The 19,331-nt window shown below is 38.8% G+C and overlaps 1 protein-coding gene across 2 annotated transcripts in view; it reads left to right on the top strand.

Annotated features, from left to right (window-relative positions):
• The window catches only part of LOC124606740 (SAGA-associated factor 29), a 61,909-nt gene extending 43,782 nt beyond the window's left edge, over window positions 1-18,127 (top strand). For both annotated transcript variants that reach the window (XM_047138772.1, XM_047138773.1), the window contains exon 6: window positions 17,931-18,127. In XM_047138772.1, the coding sequence (XP_046994728.1) occupies window positions 17,931-18,121 (191 nt within the window). In that variant the 3' untranslated portion in view covers window positions 18,122-18,127. The remainder of the gene's footprint in view (window positions 1-17,930) is intronic.
• The last annotated feature ends 1,204 nt before the right edge of the window (window positions 18,128-19,331 follow it).

Below are 19,331 nucleotides of genomic sequence, written 5' to 3'. Positions count from 1 at the left end.
CATCTATATTACAGATCAATTTCCACTTCTTTAAAGTCTCACTTTTTGATGCAGCTGGAAATTTATAGAAATGTTTATTCTTGTGTTTGGAATTTATTTTTACATAAAAACTGCTCCTGCATCCAGGAAACTTGCACGAGTATTTCAATTTCAATCTTAAACTGGATTCTTCTCTTCCTGTATGATCCATCCTCATGTGTCTGAAATGTTATTCAAACCAAAAATTAGGAACGAGAAAAAAGATCAGGTATGGTTTACATTGATTAATGTTAAAGAAAACTCAATGTGAAATTAATTTCACTATCAAAAATCCTATTAGCTTATGTCTAAATGCAGCTATCCTACACTGAAGTATTGACAACTGCTATCATGGCTTGTAATCTGATGTGTTATTGCTACAAAATAGTGAAAAAATGAAACAAATTCTCATTTCTACTACGGATATGCACATCGCTCTATATATAACTGCGTGAGCGTAGTTGCACTATATTCTATATTCAACACTACTTTGTTAAACAGTGCTAAACAGTGCTATCAGGCGGTAGAAACACTGCTTATTGTACCATTTCAGTATATTTCAGCATCTAGATACCATGGTAGATACCAAATTCAACTGTACATTATCAGTAACAGTTACAGCTGTAAATCTGTATTACATTGTGTTGAGCATTAAAGTGCGAGAAGATTTCTACTGCATTGGATATTGCCACAATAATACGTGTAAATGTTCAACTGTTTGAAGGACCTGCTTTGTGTGACTTCGAAACAAATGTCTTATTATGTGAGAACACAACCTTTGTCGATACAACAGCAACAAATACTTTTTACCTGGATAGAGTGTTATGTACTGTACAGAATATTTACTGTCGAAAACAGGAAATAGAACACACTCAAGGCATTACGAATCAATTGTAACACATCCAATATTTGGTATGTAGTAAACGGCACAATAAATGATACTTATTATGTCACTAAGAGTACTTCGTGGCAAAAAGGAAGACGAATCAAAGCCAGAATTATATTCCATTACAGGATTCGGAAAGTTGAATACAAACTATGTCAGAAGCTGCTAGCATGGGATTCTCTATGAAATACAAGGAAATATTAACAGAAATAAGAAATATACTTACCCTTTAAGTAAACTGAGCAACGGAAATTGTATTTCTTTGCAGGAACAAATATACAAGAGTCCACAGAACGTAATGTGATGATACAACCTCGTGTTTTATATGAAACAAAAGTAAAAAAGTAAATACTTAATCATCACACCATCAAATATTACGAATGCATCCAAAAAATTAAGCAGAATAGTAGCAACATACTTACACTGCAATTTAAACGAAAAATCACGATCACGTTGCTACGATACCAAAACAATTATGGAAGACTACGTCATCCAATAGGAACACGAGACTATAAATTTCTAAACTTGCACCGCTCCAAGTGGCCTGGGACCAAACCAACGTCATGTTACTGGAAATCCCTATATGAGTTTCACCCCCCTGCCCTTACTGAAGGACATAAGGCCTCTGCCACTTATTGAGTTACTATGATTTTGTAATAAAAAGAGCAGAAGAAATTTGCATTTGTATCTATAAATGTGGCATTGACACAGGAAGGGTATGAAGTACCAAAAATTGATTTTTTCATTTTTTTTTCATGGATAAGGTAGTAACAGTCAAAGTGAACAGCACAGAGAAAGTTGTTAGTCCAATGGCAATTAGAACAGCTTAACAGCTTCAAAACATTTCTGCTAGGTGGCTCCTGTAATAAGTACCAGGTTCAACGTGCAAAGAAGGTAGTAAGTCCACTCTGCACCAAACAAGTTCAACAGGTTAATGCTTGAGAATGACAGAAAATGTATTGTGTGCCTCCAAAGTCATTTCCTTGTAAAATGGTAAGCTTAAATTCTGTTTTTGATTCATCAGTTTTCTGACTTGTTTGATGCGACCCACCATGAATTCCTGTCCTGTGCCAGCCCCTTCATCTCAGAGTACCACTTGCATTCTACGTCCTCAGTTTTTTACTGGATGTATTCCAATCTCTGTCCTCCTCTACAATTGTTACCCTCTATAGCTCCCTCTAATACCATGGAAGTTGTTCTCTGATCTCTTAACAGCAGTCCTGTCATCCTATCCCTTCTCCTTGTCAGTGTTTTCCACATGTTCCTTTCCTTTCCTCTCCGATTCTGCGAAGAACCTCCTCATTCTTTACGTTTCAGTCCACCTAATTTTCAACATTCTTCTGTAACACTACATCTCAAATGCTTTGATTATTTATGTTCTGGTTTTCCCACAGTCCCTGTTTTACAACCATACAATGCTGTGCTCCAAATCTACATTCTCAGAAATTTCTTCCTCAATTAAGGTCTGTGTGTGATATTAAAAGACTTCTCTTGGCCAGGAATACCCTTTTTTGCCAGTGCTAATCTGCTTTTTATGTTGTCTGTGCTCTGTCTGTCATGGGTTATTTTGCTGCCTTGGTAGCAGAATTTGTTAACTTCATCTACTTATATTATCACTTAATTGTTGCTGTTATCATCAGTGTCCCAGAAGGAACTACTTCTACAACTTTGCTGCTGGAACTGATAAATGTTTGAGTGTGTCCCCTCTTAAAATAAGCACCCTCAGCTGGATTCAAATTCCCAGAGAACATTTCCTAATGATTCAAATGAGGCAGCCATTCAGTCAGCTTTAAATGTAGAAATTTATTACAATATTCAAAAGGCATGAGTCATTCAAGGCTATCATAAGTCTTTAGAATTAGCAGACCATGGGGAGAAAAGTGATTCTCAGTGAGGTAAAAAGGCAAGACGTATAATCAATGATGGACTTTCTCAATAAAAAGTAACCTGCACTTTACAGAGAATTTTGTGACTAATGGAAAGAGTTTCTTGTAGGGGTATTGATTATGGCAAAAAGTTCTCGGGCTTCCAGCCGGGTGGCGGTGTGTTCAAACTGCGACGTTTCGATGAGTGACATACTCATCATCTTCTGGCGAAGTGCTGAGACTTTGCGGATGCCGGTCCCTTTATACCTGCGGTGTGCCCCCCACCACCTAGCCGCGGGAGGCTGGGTCCAAAGGAGCCAGCGGGTGGGGTGGAGGGGGAAGCGGGTGCGCCGTTCGTGTCTCCGTCAAAGCATTCTGATCGCGTCTCGTGAGCTGGACGGTTCTTGTTGCGTTCCTGGCGTATTGCGGCTAATGCTGGATTCCAGGCCGCGCTCAGTTGATAGCCTTCATCCGTGTTCACAAGATTCTCGTGGACCCGTATTTCTATTGATTCTTTAATGACGCTGTCCCAATAGCTCCCGGCTCGGCACAGCACTCTGGTGTTTTCGAAATCAAAGGTGTGGTTTTCTTTGATGCTATGTTCAGCTATAGCAGATTTCTCTATCTGTCCAAGTCAAACATGCCTGATGTGTTCCTCGCACCTTTTAGAGATGCAGCGCTGCGTTTGACCAATGTACTGCACACCACATTCACAGGCAATGCTGTATACACCAGATGTGTGTAGTTTGAGTGGGTCTTTAGCTGAGCCCAGCAGCTCTTTCGTCTTCGGCGGTGGTCGGAAGACGGTATTTATGTTTGATTTTCTTAATAGCCTCCCGATTTTGGCTGATGTGGGCCCCAAATATGGAAGAAAGGCGAGTCTCTTGTTAACTTCCTCTTCCTCTTCCTGAAATTTGTCAGCCTGTCTCCTCTTGAAGGCCCTGCCAATCTGTGTTTCACTGTACCCGTTTTTCCGAAATACCTCTCTTAGGTGGTGTAATTCGTCTGAGAGGCTTTCTTTGTCACAAATGACGTGCACCCTATGTACCAAGGTGGTCAGTACTGACTGGCGTTGCGCCGGATGGTGGCAGCTGGTTGCATGGAGGTACAGGTCTGTGTGCGTCTTTTTTCTATATACTGAATGGCCCAGCGTGCCATCCGCTTTCTTCCTGATCAGTATGTCCAGGAATGGAATACAGCCATTCTCTTCTACTTCCATCGTGAAGGTAATATTTTCATGTATGCCGTTTAGGTGGTCCATAAACTCCTCCAGTGCCTGCCTGCCATGCTGCCAAATCACGAAAGTATCGTCCACGTAGCGGAAGAAGTGCCTGGGTTTACGGTGAGCAGTTTGTAGTGCCAACTCCTCAAAGTGTTCCATATAAAGATTAGCGATCCCTGGAGCAAGGGAAGATCCCATGGCCACTCCATCCACTTGTTCATAATGCTCTCCATTGCACTTGAAGTAGGTGGTCGTAAGTGCATATTCAAAGAGCTTCACTGTTTCAGGCTCGAAGTGCTGATTAAGGAGCGCCAAGGCGTCTTGTAGCGGTACTTTCGTGAACAAGGAGGTAACGTCGAAGCTCACGAGTAGGTCATCACTATGTATTCGGATGTCCTTCCTGGACATACTGATCAGGAAGTAAGTGGATGGCACGCTGGGCCATTCAGTATATAGAAAAAAGACGCACACAGACCTGTACCTCCATGCAACCAGCTGCCACCATCCGGCGCGACGCCAGTCAGTACTGACCACCTTGGTACATAGGGTGTACGTCATTTGTGACAAAGAAAGCCTCTCAGACGAATTACACCACCTAAGAGAGGTATTTCGGAAAAACGGGTACAGTGTAACACAGATTGGCAGGGCCTTCAAGAGGAAACAGGCTGACAAATTTCAGGAAGAGGAAGAGGAAGTTAACAAGAGACTCGCCTTTCTTCCATATTTGGGGCCCACATCAGCCAAAATCGGGAGGCTATTAAGAAAATCAAACATAAATACCGTCTTCCGACCACCGCAGAAGACGAAAGAGCTGCTGGGCTCAGCTAAAGACCCACTCAAACTAAACACATCTGGTATATACAGCATTGCCTGCGAATGTGGTGTGCAGTACATTGGTCAAACGCAGCGCTGCATCTCTAAAAGGTGCGAGGAACACATCAGGAATGTTCGACTTGGACAGCTAGAGAAATCTGCTATAGCTGAACATAGCATCAAAGAAAACCACACCTTTGATTTCGAAAACACCAGAGTGCTGTGCCGAGCCGGGAGCTATTGGGATAGCGTCATCAAAGCATCAATAGAAATACGGGTCCACGAGAATCTTGTGAACAGGGACAAAGGCTATCAACTGAGCGCGGCCTGGAATCCAGCATTAGCCGCAATATGCCAGGAACGCAACAAGAACCGTCCAGCTCACGAGACGCGATCAGAATGCTCTGACAGAGACACGAACGGCACACCCGCTTCCCCCTCCACCCCGCCCGCCGGCTCCTCTGGACCCAGCCTCCCGCGGCCAGGTGGTGGGGGGCACACCGCAGGTATAAAGGGACCGGCATCCGCAAAGTCTCAGCACTTCGCCAGTAGATGATGAGTATGTGACTCATCGAAACGTCGCAGTTTGAAGACACTGCCACCCGGCTGGAAGCCCGAGAACTCTTTGCCAGCTGTATACGCCGGGAAAGCATACATTCACATTTACGGTATTGATTATGTTACACTTTCTATTCCAATAATGTATAGACTACTAATTAACCAATCACACTATGATTAATCCTCAAAATTCAGTTTTCAGTGTATTGAGTGAGTGGATTTCTTCAATTTGGAATAATTTTTTAAATAAAGTATCAGTTATGACAAATCATTTTTTGCATCTCCTGGAAATTTTCATTTTTGGTACTTACTATCTTTCCCATGTCAACACCTAAATTGGTTCAGAGGTACCGGTATCGGTCTCAGTGGTACCTGGAGATGAGACTTGACATGAAGCATCTCCAAAGAAATATAACAAATAAATGTAATTCTTCAGCAGATAGAATTCCACCCCTCTATCATGTCTCACTGGGTGGAGATGGAACTTACTGCCTTACTGCTGATTTCCCGCATGTGAATCCTGCCCACCAGGTGACATCACTCCATCAGTAAAATGTAGAATTCCAAATGATGTATCACTCAACCAATAAAATTTATAATTCCAACTGATGCATAATGCTCCCCAGTGTTGATGAGTAATTTTTTCAAAACTTTAATTACTTTATATTATTTTTCTCATATTACTATTTCTTCATGGCCATGGATATTAAAAAGCTTGGACTTCTTTGGATTCTGCAGTAGATACTTGAAATATAAAAGTCAGCATAATATGCAGTTGTGTAAATAAATACAACATTTCTCCAATCAATGTAACATGTATTTTTCAAATACAGTTCTCTTCATGATGAAGTACCTTTCTTTCTCTAGGAACACTGCAGTAATTACTTGACTCTCAATCTCAACATAAATATCAAAGTTTTTGACAGATCTCTCTGTACATCTTGTGTTCACTGTGACATCATAAGCATTGCCACTGCATGCTCTTTACTTGGTGGCACACCATGCTTCTCCCAGCAAGGACATCTTGAAGCTTGGAACAAATGCAATACCCAGCAATTCATGGTAATATTGTAATTACCAACCCACCTTGAAGACACGTTGTCCATCCTTATCCACTCACATGCAAAAGCAATGACAAAAACCTCCAAACAGTTTTTGATTCCAAAATATTTAAGTAATAAATGGTTCCACCTTCTGTGATCATCATTCATCAGCTAATTAGACATTGAGTAACATATCACTCTGCTGGAGTGATATGTTACATGACTATAAGGGAAACAGCCATTGCTTCCAACAGTCAGTCATCTCATAATGAAGATCGTGATTATCTTCAAAAGCTTGAGATTTAACTCAGATTTGACCAGAATACTGAGAAGATAGGCACGCATATTCTTGTCAGTTTGTCACATCAGCACTGCAAGTAAATGGTTTTATTAATATGCCTCTTTCTGTGAGCTAATTGGTTGCTTCCAATTTGATTTCCATTGCCATATTTGTTAATGTGATCAGATAAAATTGGCAGGTATTAAGGAAGTTTGACACAGTTTAGAGAAGAATGAGAATTTTTTTATTTTATTTTATTTGATTTCAGTCAGAGCCCATGTCACGCGATACAATAATTGCACGTAAGGATACATACTGAACATGGGTTTGATTTAATTACAAAATATAAAACACAATTAAAAGGGATATGGGATCAACAGAGTAGTCTGACTACACCATTACAGTAAAAGCAATGACATTTTTTAGCAACAGATCTATTCGTGGAACTAAGTGCTTCTCCAAGAGAAAAATAGCCTTAAATTTATCAGATTTTATGAAAATATGTACAGTGGCCTCACCTGTTCATCTGTGTGTGTTATTATTTTGGAATCCCATAGTAAAGTTTCATTGTTTTTGTAGACTTGAAACAATGGGTAGAAGTTTCTTTTCTGGCACTGAATAATTCAACTTGTTTTTGTTGAGACTATGATTAGCAAATGGTATCATTTGAGACACATCTTTCTGGATCCCATTCTCTGTGGAACAATTCACGTGTGAGAGTGTATTCTGATATATTGTTGCCAATTTAAACTGTTAATTCATTTTAGGGTGATTGAAAATTTTAGCTTCTAGCACTGTTTACTTTATTTTGTTTAATACTTCATCTGCACCATCGCCCCATATCCATTTAACCTACAGTTTTAATAAGTTTAACATCCTAGGATCATTCATGACCTGACCTATTACAAATCTCCTGTAGAAACCAGCTAAACTTAAAAACGATAGTAGCTGTTTCACATTTTAGGTTTGGGACAGTACTTGCCGGCTCTTATTCTTTCAGGGTAAAGATGTATTCTTGCAATTTCTAATTTTAATTTTTGTCTCAGGTAATGCAGGTTAGAGATTTTTATTGTTTTTCTCTTTTCTTATAATAGACATAATGGTCATAGTAGTAATTTACCTTCCTAAGAATTAGAAACAAGAAGTAAATGATCTATGTGTATTATTAAATCCTCAACTCTCTGCCCAGATATTTATCTCAAGTTCGAATAAAAACTTCTGCTGAAATATTTACTCCAGAAGCAATACCTTAAACTGGTATGACTTACTTTTTGAACAGAAAGGTTGTAAACAGTTCCGATTCTTGAGCTAATGGAACCTGCCACCATCCGTATGTTAGGTTCATTGAGGTAAAGAGCTCTTTTTCCTCAAACTTAGATAATAACTTTCCAATAGGTACAGTTCTATCCCTTTCAGTCTGTGTCCTTATTCAGTTTTCTTGATTCTAAAACCAAATGAACTCTGACAGTTGGTTTCTTAATTACTGACAATGAATTATTATACACACTAAGATTGTGTTTTACATAATTATCAACCATCTTCTAAATTTCTTCCCTAACAGTAGCCCTAAGACTCATGCATATGGAATAAGGTTTACAGAAGAAAGATTTATCCTCCTCCATCTCAGACTTACCTATGTAATCTTTATTTACATCTGGTTTACCTGAAAAAAACTTTCTTCTATTCTTATTTCATATTGAGCTTTTTCTTCTCGAGTCAGATTATGTGGTTTTTAAGAATTTCAATTTGATACTTTTCTGTAATTCTTGCAAAAGCTTTTCTCGCCCATTTGCTACAGTATTATCACCTGATACTACCAAATGAATATGCTATACTTTTTCTTCCGTAAACTCCATTCAGTTATTTTGGGGAACTATAGTGGCCTCTACACCACAAACTCCTCATACAACCACTTTCCTATCAAAATCTGATACCAGTTTCTTTTCCAGTAACCAGTCTAAACATTACAGGATAATTCTGTTTAATTTAGATGTTGCTGACATTGTTTGGGCAGAAAGTGTATAAGGTAATAGTGAAAGCTGATTGTGTTTCCTCGTTAACTGGTTTTCCCTTATTTACCATAATTCCAACAACATATCTCCATGTTATTGGTAGCACGCGACAACAAAACATTTCATGATCATGCTGGAAATTTCTGCAACAATGAAGATATTTCACGTCCAGAATTGAAATTAATGTTTACTCTTATTCTGCAAATTTTGCCTGCTGTAATAGGTCTTAACCATTCCTTTTGAAGTTCCATCTTTCCTTGCTCAAATAATCACTCACAAGTAGATAGTGGATGTGTGAGTGTGCTGCTACCTTTTTTTTGTACAAGGGCCTACAAGTCCAATGAAATGTCCTGGAACCTAGCTCCTGCTTCAAAACATGCATTATTTTCTGGCAACTTGTTCTGAAAAGGCCACTGTGTTGGTCTATTTACATATTCATTGATTGTATTCTCTGAATTAAATGTTAAATTTCTGTTATCAAATTGGTTATTCATTGTTATATTTTTTCTTAATTTTACAGTATTTGCCCTACATCTTCTAGACATGCTGTTATCCTCCTCAGCTATATCCCCTTCTAAATAACTGAAGACAAAAATCTACTTTTTTTCATATCACCCTAACGCTTTGATAGTGCTCTTGATGAAGTGTGGGATGGACATTCCCTCTGTGATTAAATTCCTTACATCAGTTTATCACCGATTCTAAGTGAAGTTCTTCTGATAATTCTATGGGAAGCCCACAACCTGTATTACATTCTTTTTAATTATATGAAGAATTTTGTTTAGAATTGGCAATAAACTTGAGTAAACAGTTCCCAAGATTTAAACATGAAGGCCCACAACCTGTATTACATTTTTTTAATTATATGAGGAATTTTGTTTAGAATTGGCGATAAATTTGAGTAAACTGTTCCCAAAATTTAGACATGAAGGGGTTGTCCATCTTACATATTTTTTTCAATATTATGAGAAGGAAAGTTGCTACTCACTATATAGCAGAGATACTGAGTAGCAGATAGGCACAACAAAAAGACTCTCACAATTAAAAAGATATGAGCGATGACTGGGTGGGGGTAAGGAGGAGGCTAGGGCGGGGAGGGGGGGAGATAATATGGGAGGAAGGGTCGCAGACAGTGAAGTGCTGCAGGTTAAACGAAGGGCCGGTGGGAGGGGGGGGGGGAGGGGGGAGTAGTGGAAAAGGAGAGAGATCAAGAGAGTGGGTGTGGTGGTGGAATAACGGGTGTGTAGTGCTGGAATGGAAACAGGGAAGGGGGCTGGATGGGTGAGGACAGTGACAAACGAACGTTGAGGCCAGGAGGGTTATGAGAACGTGGGATATATTGTAGGGAGAGTTCCCACCTGAGCAGTTAAGAAAAGCTGGTGCTTATGGGAAGGATCCAGATGGCACAGGCTGTGAAGCAGTCATTGAAATGAAGGAAATCATGTTGGCAGCACGTTCAGCAATAGGGTGGTCCACTTGTTTCTTGGCCGCAGTTTGTCAGTGGCCATCCATGCGGACAGACAGCTTGTTGCTTGTCATGCCTACATAGAATGCAGCCCAGTGGTTGCAACTTAGCTTGTAGATCACATGACTAGTTTCACAGGTAGCCTTGCCTTTGATTGGAGATGATGTTAGTGACCGCACTGGAGTAGGTGGTGTTGGGAGGATGTACGGGATAGTGGTATTACAGGGGTATGAGCCATGAGATAAGGGATTGGGAGCAGGGGTTGTGTAAGGATGGACAAGTATCTTGTGTAGGTTCGGTGGATGGCGACATACCACTGTGAAAGGGGTGGGAAGGATAGTGGGCAGGACATTTCTCATTTCAGGGCATGACGAGAGGTAATCGAAACCATGGCAGAGAATGTAATTCACTCGCTCCAGTCCTGGGTGGTGCTGAGTTATGAGGGCAATGCTCCTGTGTGGCTGGATGGTGGGTCTGTGGGAGATGGTGGGAGACGAAAGATAAGGCACGGGAGATTTGTTTTTGTTCATGGTTGGGAGGATAATTACGATCAGTGAAGGCTCCAGAGAGACCCTCGGTATATTTGAAGAGGGACTGCTCACCACTGTACACGCAACGACTACGGGTGGTTATGCTGTACGGAAGTGACTTCTTTTTATGGAACAGGTGGCATCTGTCGAAGTGGAGGTATTGCTGGTGGTTAGTAGGTTTGATACAGACAGAGTTACTGATGTAACCATATTTGAGGTGGAGGTCAACATCTAGGAAGGTAGCTTGTTGGGTTAAGCAGGACCAGTTGAAGCAAATTGGGGAGAAGTTGTTTATGTTCTGGAGGAATGTGATAGGGTGTCCTCATTTTTGACCAAGATAGCAAAGATGCCATCAGTGAATCTGAACCAGGTGAGGGGTTTAGGATTGTGGTTGTTTTGGAAGAGTTCCTGTAGATGGCCCATGAATAGGTTGGCATAGGATGGTGCCATGTAGGTGCTCATAGCCATACCCTGGATTTGTTTGTAGGCAATGCCTTCAAAGGAGAAGTAAGTGTGGATGAGGATATAGTTGGTCATGGCGACTAGGAAAGAGGTTGTTTGTTTGGAATCTGTCAGGTATTGGGAAAGGTAGTGTTCAATAGTGTTAAGGCCATGGTCATTGGGTATGTTAGTGTAAATGGAGGTGGCATCAATTGTGATGAGCAGGGCACCGTGTGGGAAAGAGACAGGAACTGTGGAGAGTCAGTGGAGGTAATGGTTGGTATCTTTTACATAGGAGGATAGGTTCCGGGTAATAGGTTGAAGATGTAAGTCTACAAGAGCAGAGAATCTCTTAATGGGGGTACAGTAACTGGCCACAATGAGGCGTCCTGGGTGGTTAGATTTATGGACTTAAGGAAGCTTGTAGAAGGTAGGAATGCAGGGAGTGGTAGTAGTGAGTAGAGAGGTGGTCTCTGGGGAGACTGGGATGGGCCTAAGGATTTGAGTAGTGACTGGAGATCCTGCTGGATTACTGGAATGGGGTCACTGTGGCAAGGTTTTGTAGGTGGAAGTATCTGACAGCTGGTAGAGTCCTTCTGCCAGGTAGTCCTTGCGGTTCAAAACAACAGTGGGGGAACCTTCGTCCATAGGTAGGATTATAAGGGGGCATCAGTTTTTAGATGGTGGACTGCAGTTCTTTCTACAGATGTGAGGTTAGTTTGCATGTTGAGGGATTTGGAGAATGATACTGGGGCAAGGTTAGAGGTTAAGAAATTCTGAAAAGTTAACAGGGGGTGGTTTAGGTGCAGTGGGGGTGGATCATGGTTGGCTAGAGGAGTGAACTTAGTTAGGCAAGGTACAGTATTGGTCTTTGGTTGAGTCTGATTGGTAGTCTTGGTGGGAAGAAGGGAGATGGCAAATGTGCAGGATGAGATGAAATTAGTGAATGCGAACTGGGATAGAATGGAGAAAGTTTAGGGAGGTGTTCGTAGGATGAGATACAAGATCGTGTGGCACTGGAAAGGTGCGGGGGTTAACACAAAAAAAAAAAAAAATGGGTGATGATGCAGGGAAAGTGATCAGTTTCAAAGTATAGGATTAATTATATCGGCGGGAGTAATGTGGGATATAAGATGCTGTACCAACAATCAGCATGGTCTTATAGCTGTCTGTTGCATGCAGCCAAGAAGGTTGATACAGTGTGGCTTGTAAGTAGAGTGTGTAGTGTGGTTTGTAAGGCGGCAAGAGAAACACAGGAAAGAAGAGGAGAAAAGTACGGACATCGAGTATTGTGATGCATATTTTTTCAGAGCAATTTCAAAGCATTGGATTGATATGAAAAAAGTGGATTTTGTTCACAGTTATTTAGAAGGGGATGCTGCCGACTGGGCAGCAGTACGTTTGGAATTCACTGCAAGGAATTACTTCCAAGAAGAGTCTAAAAATAAATATTGGTCATCTTTTACTCATAGAAAATCAGCACTCCACTTGTTAGATCCTGATTATTGTAATACTAGTTGAGGTAGCTTTAAGAGATCAGCTGACAAATGAGGTGTACTAACAGATGACTCTATCTTTTCTTGCTCTTTTTCTTCATTCATATTATTCTAACGTTCCTTCAGTGTTCTGAAAGTGGAGATAGCTATTTTGTCTAGCTATTTTGTTTGAATCTTTACAGTGTTCTGAAATATTTTACCTCATGATAGTGTCTGAAATTTGTTTCTGCACTTCTACAAATTCTCATCTAACAAACTAACTAAATTAATTATTTAATTAGTAATTAATAATTAATTTTAATAATAATTAACATAAATATTAATATACATCCAAGATTAACAATACTATTAATAACAATATTTCAATAATTAATAAACTTAATGATCTCATAATGTAATTCATCATTAAAAGTAAGCATAGTAGTTTTTAATTCTACTATTTCTTGATTTATGTACGCCTTTTCATGACATGTCTCAGCAATACGTTCCCTGTAACTTACTAGCTTGCCACTCTATCTTTTCATCAGTTGCATCTAATTTGACATTTGTCTCAGCAGCATTAATATTTGTTTGTCCTATCTCTGCTTTCAGATCAGTAACTAAGTCAGAAATAGCTCATAATCTGACACTTGACTAGAAATTCACTGCTTAAATTAAACTCTTTTCTCTTTCTTTGACGAAGTATCTTACAATACAGGAAAACAAAAAGAAAATAAAAATGTTCTAGTGTTTATATGACTCACCCGGGTGCACTGTGCTGTACACTGCATTGTGATGTGTACTGCACCATGTCTGTGTTACTCTCGGTGAAGCTGTGAGGTAATTGTGCAACTGTCTCCGGAACTGGAAATTGCTGCATATTCACTGCAGTCAATTAACATCTGCAAAGTAATCGGCTGTTGTTGTTCTGTTCCTTCACTTTTAAAAGTCTTTGCTGTGACCTCTCTGGTGCTTAGATTATCATGCACAATTTCATTCTTCAATCTGTCATGTATTTGGTTGCTATTGACAATGCAACCCCTTTACGAGTATTGTTCATCTACGTCTACAAGAATACTCTGCAAATCACACTTAAATTCCTGGCAGAGGGTTCATCCAACCACCTTTACACAAATGCACTATTACTCCACTCTCGAACAGTGTGAGGAAAAAAACGAACATCTATTTCTTTCTGTGCATCCTCAGATTTCCCTTATTTTTATTATGATCATCATTTCTTCTCCCTCCTCTTTCTCGACAATACAGAATGTGCAGCTCTTCTTTGAACTTTCTCAATGTACTTTGCAAACCCTATCTGGTAAGGATCCAACATTGCACTGCAGTACTCCAAAAGAGGATGGACAAGCATAGTGTAGGCAGTCTCTTCAGTAGATCTGTTGCGCATTCTAAGTGTTCTGCCAATAAATCACAATCTTTGGTTCGTCTTCCCCTCAACATTTCCTGTGTGTTGTTCTTAATTGTAATTCCTACGTATTTAGTTGAATTTTCAGCTTTTAGGTTTGATTGCTTTATCAAGTAACCGAAGTTTAGTGGATTCCTTTCAGCGGTCACGTGAATTTTCTCACATTTTTCATTACTTGGGGTCGATTGCTAATTTTTGCACCATACAGATATCTTTTCTGAATCATTTTGAATTTTTTTTTTATCTTGCAATGACTTTGTTAGATGATAAACAAGAGCATCGTCTGCAAACAGTGTAAAATGGCTGCTCAGAGTGTCTCCTAAATCAGCATTTATACAGATACAGAACAGCAGAGGGTCTGTAACACTACCTTGGGAAACACCAGAAATCACTTGCATTTTACTTGATGACTTTCCATCAGTTACTATGAACTATGACCTCACTGACAGGAAATCACAAATCCAGTCACACAACTGAGACGATATTCCATAACTACGCAATTGATTACAAGCTGCTCTTGAGGTACAGTGTCGAAAAGAGGTATTTCTTCACATACATTTCCTTCCTGTACTCTTCTTTTAAAATTTTGCTTAGTATTTTTCGCTTTTGTCATTATTTGTGGTCTACATATTCTCTTGTGAAATTTAAGTTTTTGTTACACTTTCAGAAATAAACTGTTGTCATTTGGACTGCATTCTGCAATTGAGGCACCACAAATCAGGCATAAATTCAATTTCTTCTCTGACTATAACACCTTTAAAATTCTGGATTGCTATGCCATACGTCTATGAAATAACTTGTGAGACTCCAGTTAACAGCTTTTATATTCTCTTCACCAATAGATACATTAACCTGACTACATTAATACTTTCTTGATTCAATATCCAGAATATCAGTTCCTTATAACAAGCTCCCATGCTTTAGAGGTCATCTCATTTCCAAGGCTATATGGCATGGAATATTTATTTCTATGTCCGAGTCAGTATTCCCTCTCATGAAGTCACTGTGATCACTGTCCCCTGCTGCAGATGCACATTGTTCCTTGATTTATGAGGATGAATCAAAAAGTAAATTGCACTTTCAAGTTATGGCCATTTATTTAACCACATATACCTTCACAACACTGTTGTGACAACGTACTAAGTAAGTTCATTTTTCCACATAGTCCCCAAGGGACTTCCCATAACATGTAACCAACTTATCAGTTCTGGATGCGTAGGAATCACATCCAGTGCCATGTAATCACCTGCATAGAGCTGCTTTCACCTCTGCATCGTTTCGGAACCACCATCCACTGAGATCCCCTTTCATCTTGCTGGAGACATAACAATGACATGTCGCTAGGTCTGGACTGTATGGAGGATGTTGCCATACCTTCCACTTGAATCATTGCAGCAGTTCTAATCTTTGACGAGACAAGTGTGGTGTTGCATTATCATGCAACAAAAGCACACTGGTGCTTAATTTTCCCGGTCGCATTTCTTTAATTGCCTTATGCAAAAGGTGCAATGTTTTAACAGTACGGAGCAGAGTTGATTGTAATGTCCTTGTCAAAAAACAATCGCCATCACCTTTCCTCCTGAAAGTTGGACCTTAGCCTTCTTTCACTGTGGCGATGTGGTGTACACCCATTCCATCAATGTTCTCTTTGTTTTTTGGGGTGAAGTGATAGACTCAAATTTCATCCCTTGTGATGATTCACTGCAGAAACTTGTTGCCCTCCACAGAATACCATTCCACAAATGCCAGTGACAGCTGGAAATGTTGCCCCTTGTGAACATTGGTCAGCAGTGCTAGGACCCATCAGGCACACAGTTTTGGTATCCAACTTGCTGATGAACAGTGGAGAACACACTGCCATATGAAGTGTTCAGCATGCTGGCAGTTTCTTGCAGTGTTATGTAACGATCCTGTCTGATGATCACATCCACACCATCAACATTTGTAACATTACTGGACGTTGCGGGCCTGCCTTTGCATTATTTGTCAGTGAGATCCATTTGCCCTGTGTCAAATACACCACTTTAAAATACCTGGGCGAGAGGTTGTGTGCTCATCATATACAGCAGTGATTTAATGATGAATGTCCATGCAACTGAGCTGTTTAACCTACAGAATTCTGATTGTTGCTTGCCCCTTCAGTTTGGAATGAACATCCAGTTGACATGCCATTGAGCCTAGCCCACTCCTGTCGGATGTGTCAACAGGTACTTTGCATGCTACTCATTGGCCATGGTCAGGACATACAGCATGCTTTCGCGGAGCGCTAGTGTAACTTACTTTTTGATTCGCACTTGTAACTCACCACATGCAAAATAAAGATAAAATCAACAAACGAAATCTGTACATTTATACTTGACATGTTATTCTATGTTACTATTATCGTACTGTATTATTAACTTTCAGTTGCAAGTATCATTTGTCAGTAAGAAGATATAGGGATACTAATCGTTCTTCAGGAGGAGTATGTATCACCACAGGGTTCTTCTAACCAGCTCCACATTTCCTGAAATGCAAGATTAAGAACTTGCTTTCCAACTTATCCATTCAGCCCACTAATTTCCTTACTCAGTTCGTGTTATTCCCCCCACATTTTCATCCTTACCCATTCCTTCTGCCATTGTGTTTGTTGGACTTATTTATTCTTCTGCACCATTTTTTCTGTATTTTTTATCTGTTTATCACATTTCATTTATATTACTATTTTAACTAGCTGGTTTCTCTTCTTCTCCCATCCATTTTCACCTCTCACTTCTTTGTATCCAAGTCTGGCAGAGTGCTTATGGATGCACCTTTTTGACCACACACTTACGCCTTTTTCTTTTGGTTAGATACCCTTCCTTCATTAGTAGTGCTGTTTGTTTATTTTTATGTATTTCTACCTACTGGGCTGGGAGCTGCGCCTTTTGAATGTCAGTGCTGGCAGTCCATTTATCTCTTAGTGAATTTAATGAATTGAATATTATATCATCATTTAAATGTTTAATCTGCTAATGTGATGGGGAGTGATAAGATGCTTGTAATGATTTAAATAACTTCAGCCTGTCTCACAAAGGGATGTTACAGAGTGGTAATCTGCGATTTTCAGCATATTTGTAGGATTTGAAGATTGGTGCCCAGTCATCAGTTTCGTAAAACAGTGTGTTGCAGGTCACAAAAAAATCGAAAAAATTCATTTAAAGACTAGAATATTTTTGAATTCTGTTACGAATAAAACATTTGATGCTAATTGGCAAATTCAGTGATTGCTCAGTGCTTAGCATAATCGGTTTGAAATCATTAAGTCACTTGAGCAGATGTTGCTAGCAGCATACTTTTTTAAAATTCCATATATTTGGTAACAAATGTAAATGTTAATTAATGAATAGAAAACTATAATTTTTAATAAAAATAACATATTTTTCAGAATAAAATTAAAATGCAAAACACCAAATAGAGAACCAAATGCTTTTTCATTTAACAAAGAGACATTTAACATTTCTGTATGAAATTTGTATTGGCCCATTTCTGTTAAAAATTATGATTCAGTATTTTTTAGTTAACATTTCCATTTGTTAATAATTATGGAATTTTAAAAAAAGAAAAATATATATGCTTCTAACAGGATTCAACCAGCAACTTTGCGATTATAATCCAATTACACTACTCCTCAAACTACTGGTGAAAATGTTTTGTGTTTTAATAGAACTCAAAAATTTTCAAATCATCAAAGGTGAGTTTTAAAATTTTTTTGAGTATTTTGTCACACTGCTGTAGGAAACTGATGTTCAGACACTGACCCCCAAATCCTATAGGTATGAAGAGAATTGAAGAGGACAGAGCAGTCTGTAAGGTCCCCTCGTCAGTATAAATCTGAAATTAAGTTATGTGCAAAGTATTAATAGATCTGTATTTTCCAGTAATGGCATTATATCCCCAGACAACTTGCTTCTACAAAGCAGTTGTGAATCAGCTGCCAACTACTTCCACTGAAGAATATGAAGTTCTGTTTGAGGACTCATCGTATGCAGAAGGCTATTCACCACCTCTCACTGTGGCACAACGTTATGTTATATCCATAAAGGATAAGAAAAATAAAATTCAAACTTGACACACATCGTTTATCATATTATTTATTCCTAATTCCTTGTCAGATTGAGAATATCTATGCTTGTGTTTGCATGCATATGATCTTTGTATTTTTGAAATGAGATCACAGTATGACTGAATATCAAGCATATGGTACTATCTGACTGTATCACAAGTGAAAAGAAGAGATGAGGGTGATATAAAACAGGAAGTAAAGTGGCATGTCAAAGTTTCAGGTTGGTTTAAGCTAGACACATTTGTAAAATAAAATGCTAATGATCAGTAATGTCAATTGAGTGGTGATTATGTTGATTTACTCTAATGAGTAGAAGATAAAATTGAGTTTTTTTCAAATGCTGAGATTTACAAATGGTAACAAATTTACTTCAAAGAGTTTTTGTGGGTGGCTTCTAAGTTACAATTCTCAGTTTCAATCAGCATAGTAAGAAAGTTAAAAATCTTAGACAACAGGTAGTTATATTAGCAGTCTGGCATAAAAAGAGTTGTTTACTTTCCTCTGAAGACGACTATTTTAGCCGGAGTGAAAATGCAACAGTGAACCACTGTGTGTAAAAATGATTTTTTTTTTTTTTTCCAAAAGGCTTTTCCTCATTGTCAGATTAAAAAATTTAACTGTCATACAAATATTTCTAACTTTCTTACACAAAATGCATTTGTTGAAATGATAGTTTGGAAAAGTTTGTAGGTAGCATTTCCAAGTTCATTCTATTATCCTTATGCAGCAAGTATCCAAAACAAACAAGACCTGCTGTAATTCAAAAACACCTGCTCATTGTAATATGATGAAAATAGGTGGTGATATTTAACACTGTGACATCAAAGTATGCACAAACATAATTTATACCTAGAAATAATTACTACCATTTAGTAAAATTAATAACAAATAATTCCTCAGGCCTGCAATGTACTCTATGTATCCAAAAATTACTTTCAGTCACCAAGTGGTTGAGAAATTGTCACAGTTGATTTATCAACTACTTTGACCTCATATAACCCAAAAATGTTGAATGACACTTTTGAAATTTTAATAGTGTTAAGCACAAAAAATTGCACACTTCATCCATTGGGCTAATACTAGTTTCAAAATACTACCAACAATAAAATATGCAACAGACATAGGAGATGATAGCTAGAACTGTAAAGTTGCTTGAAACAAACTACTTATATTTGAATAATATTCCAGCAAAGAGAGTAGAATTTTTGAAAAATTC

This window comes from Schistocerca americana, chromosome 3 (assembly GCF_021461395.2).
Source record: "Schistocerca americana isolate TAMUIC-IGC-003095 chromosome 3, iqSchAmer2.1, whole genome shotgun sequence".
In the NCBI taxonomy this organism is placed as follows: Eukaryota; Metazoa; Arthropoda; class Insecta; order Orthoptera; family Acrididae; genus Schistocerca; species Schistocerca americana.
Note: the sequence above shows the minus strand (reverse complement) of the source record. Positions and strands in the feature narration are given on the sequence as shown.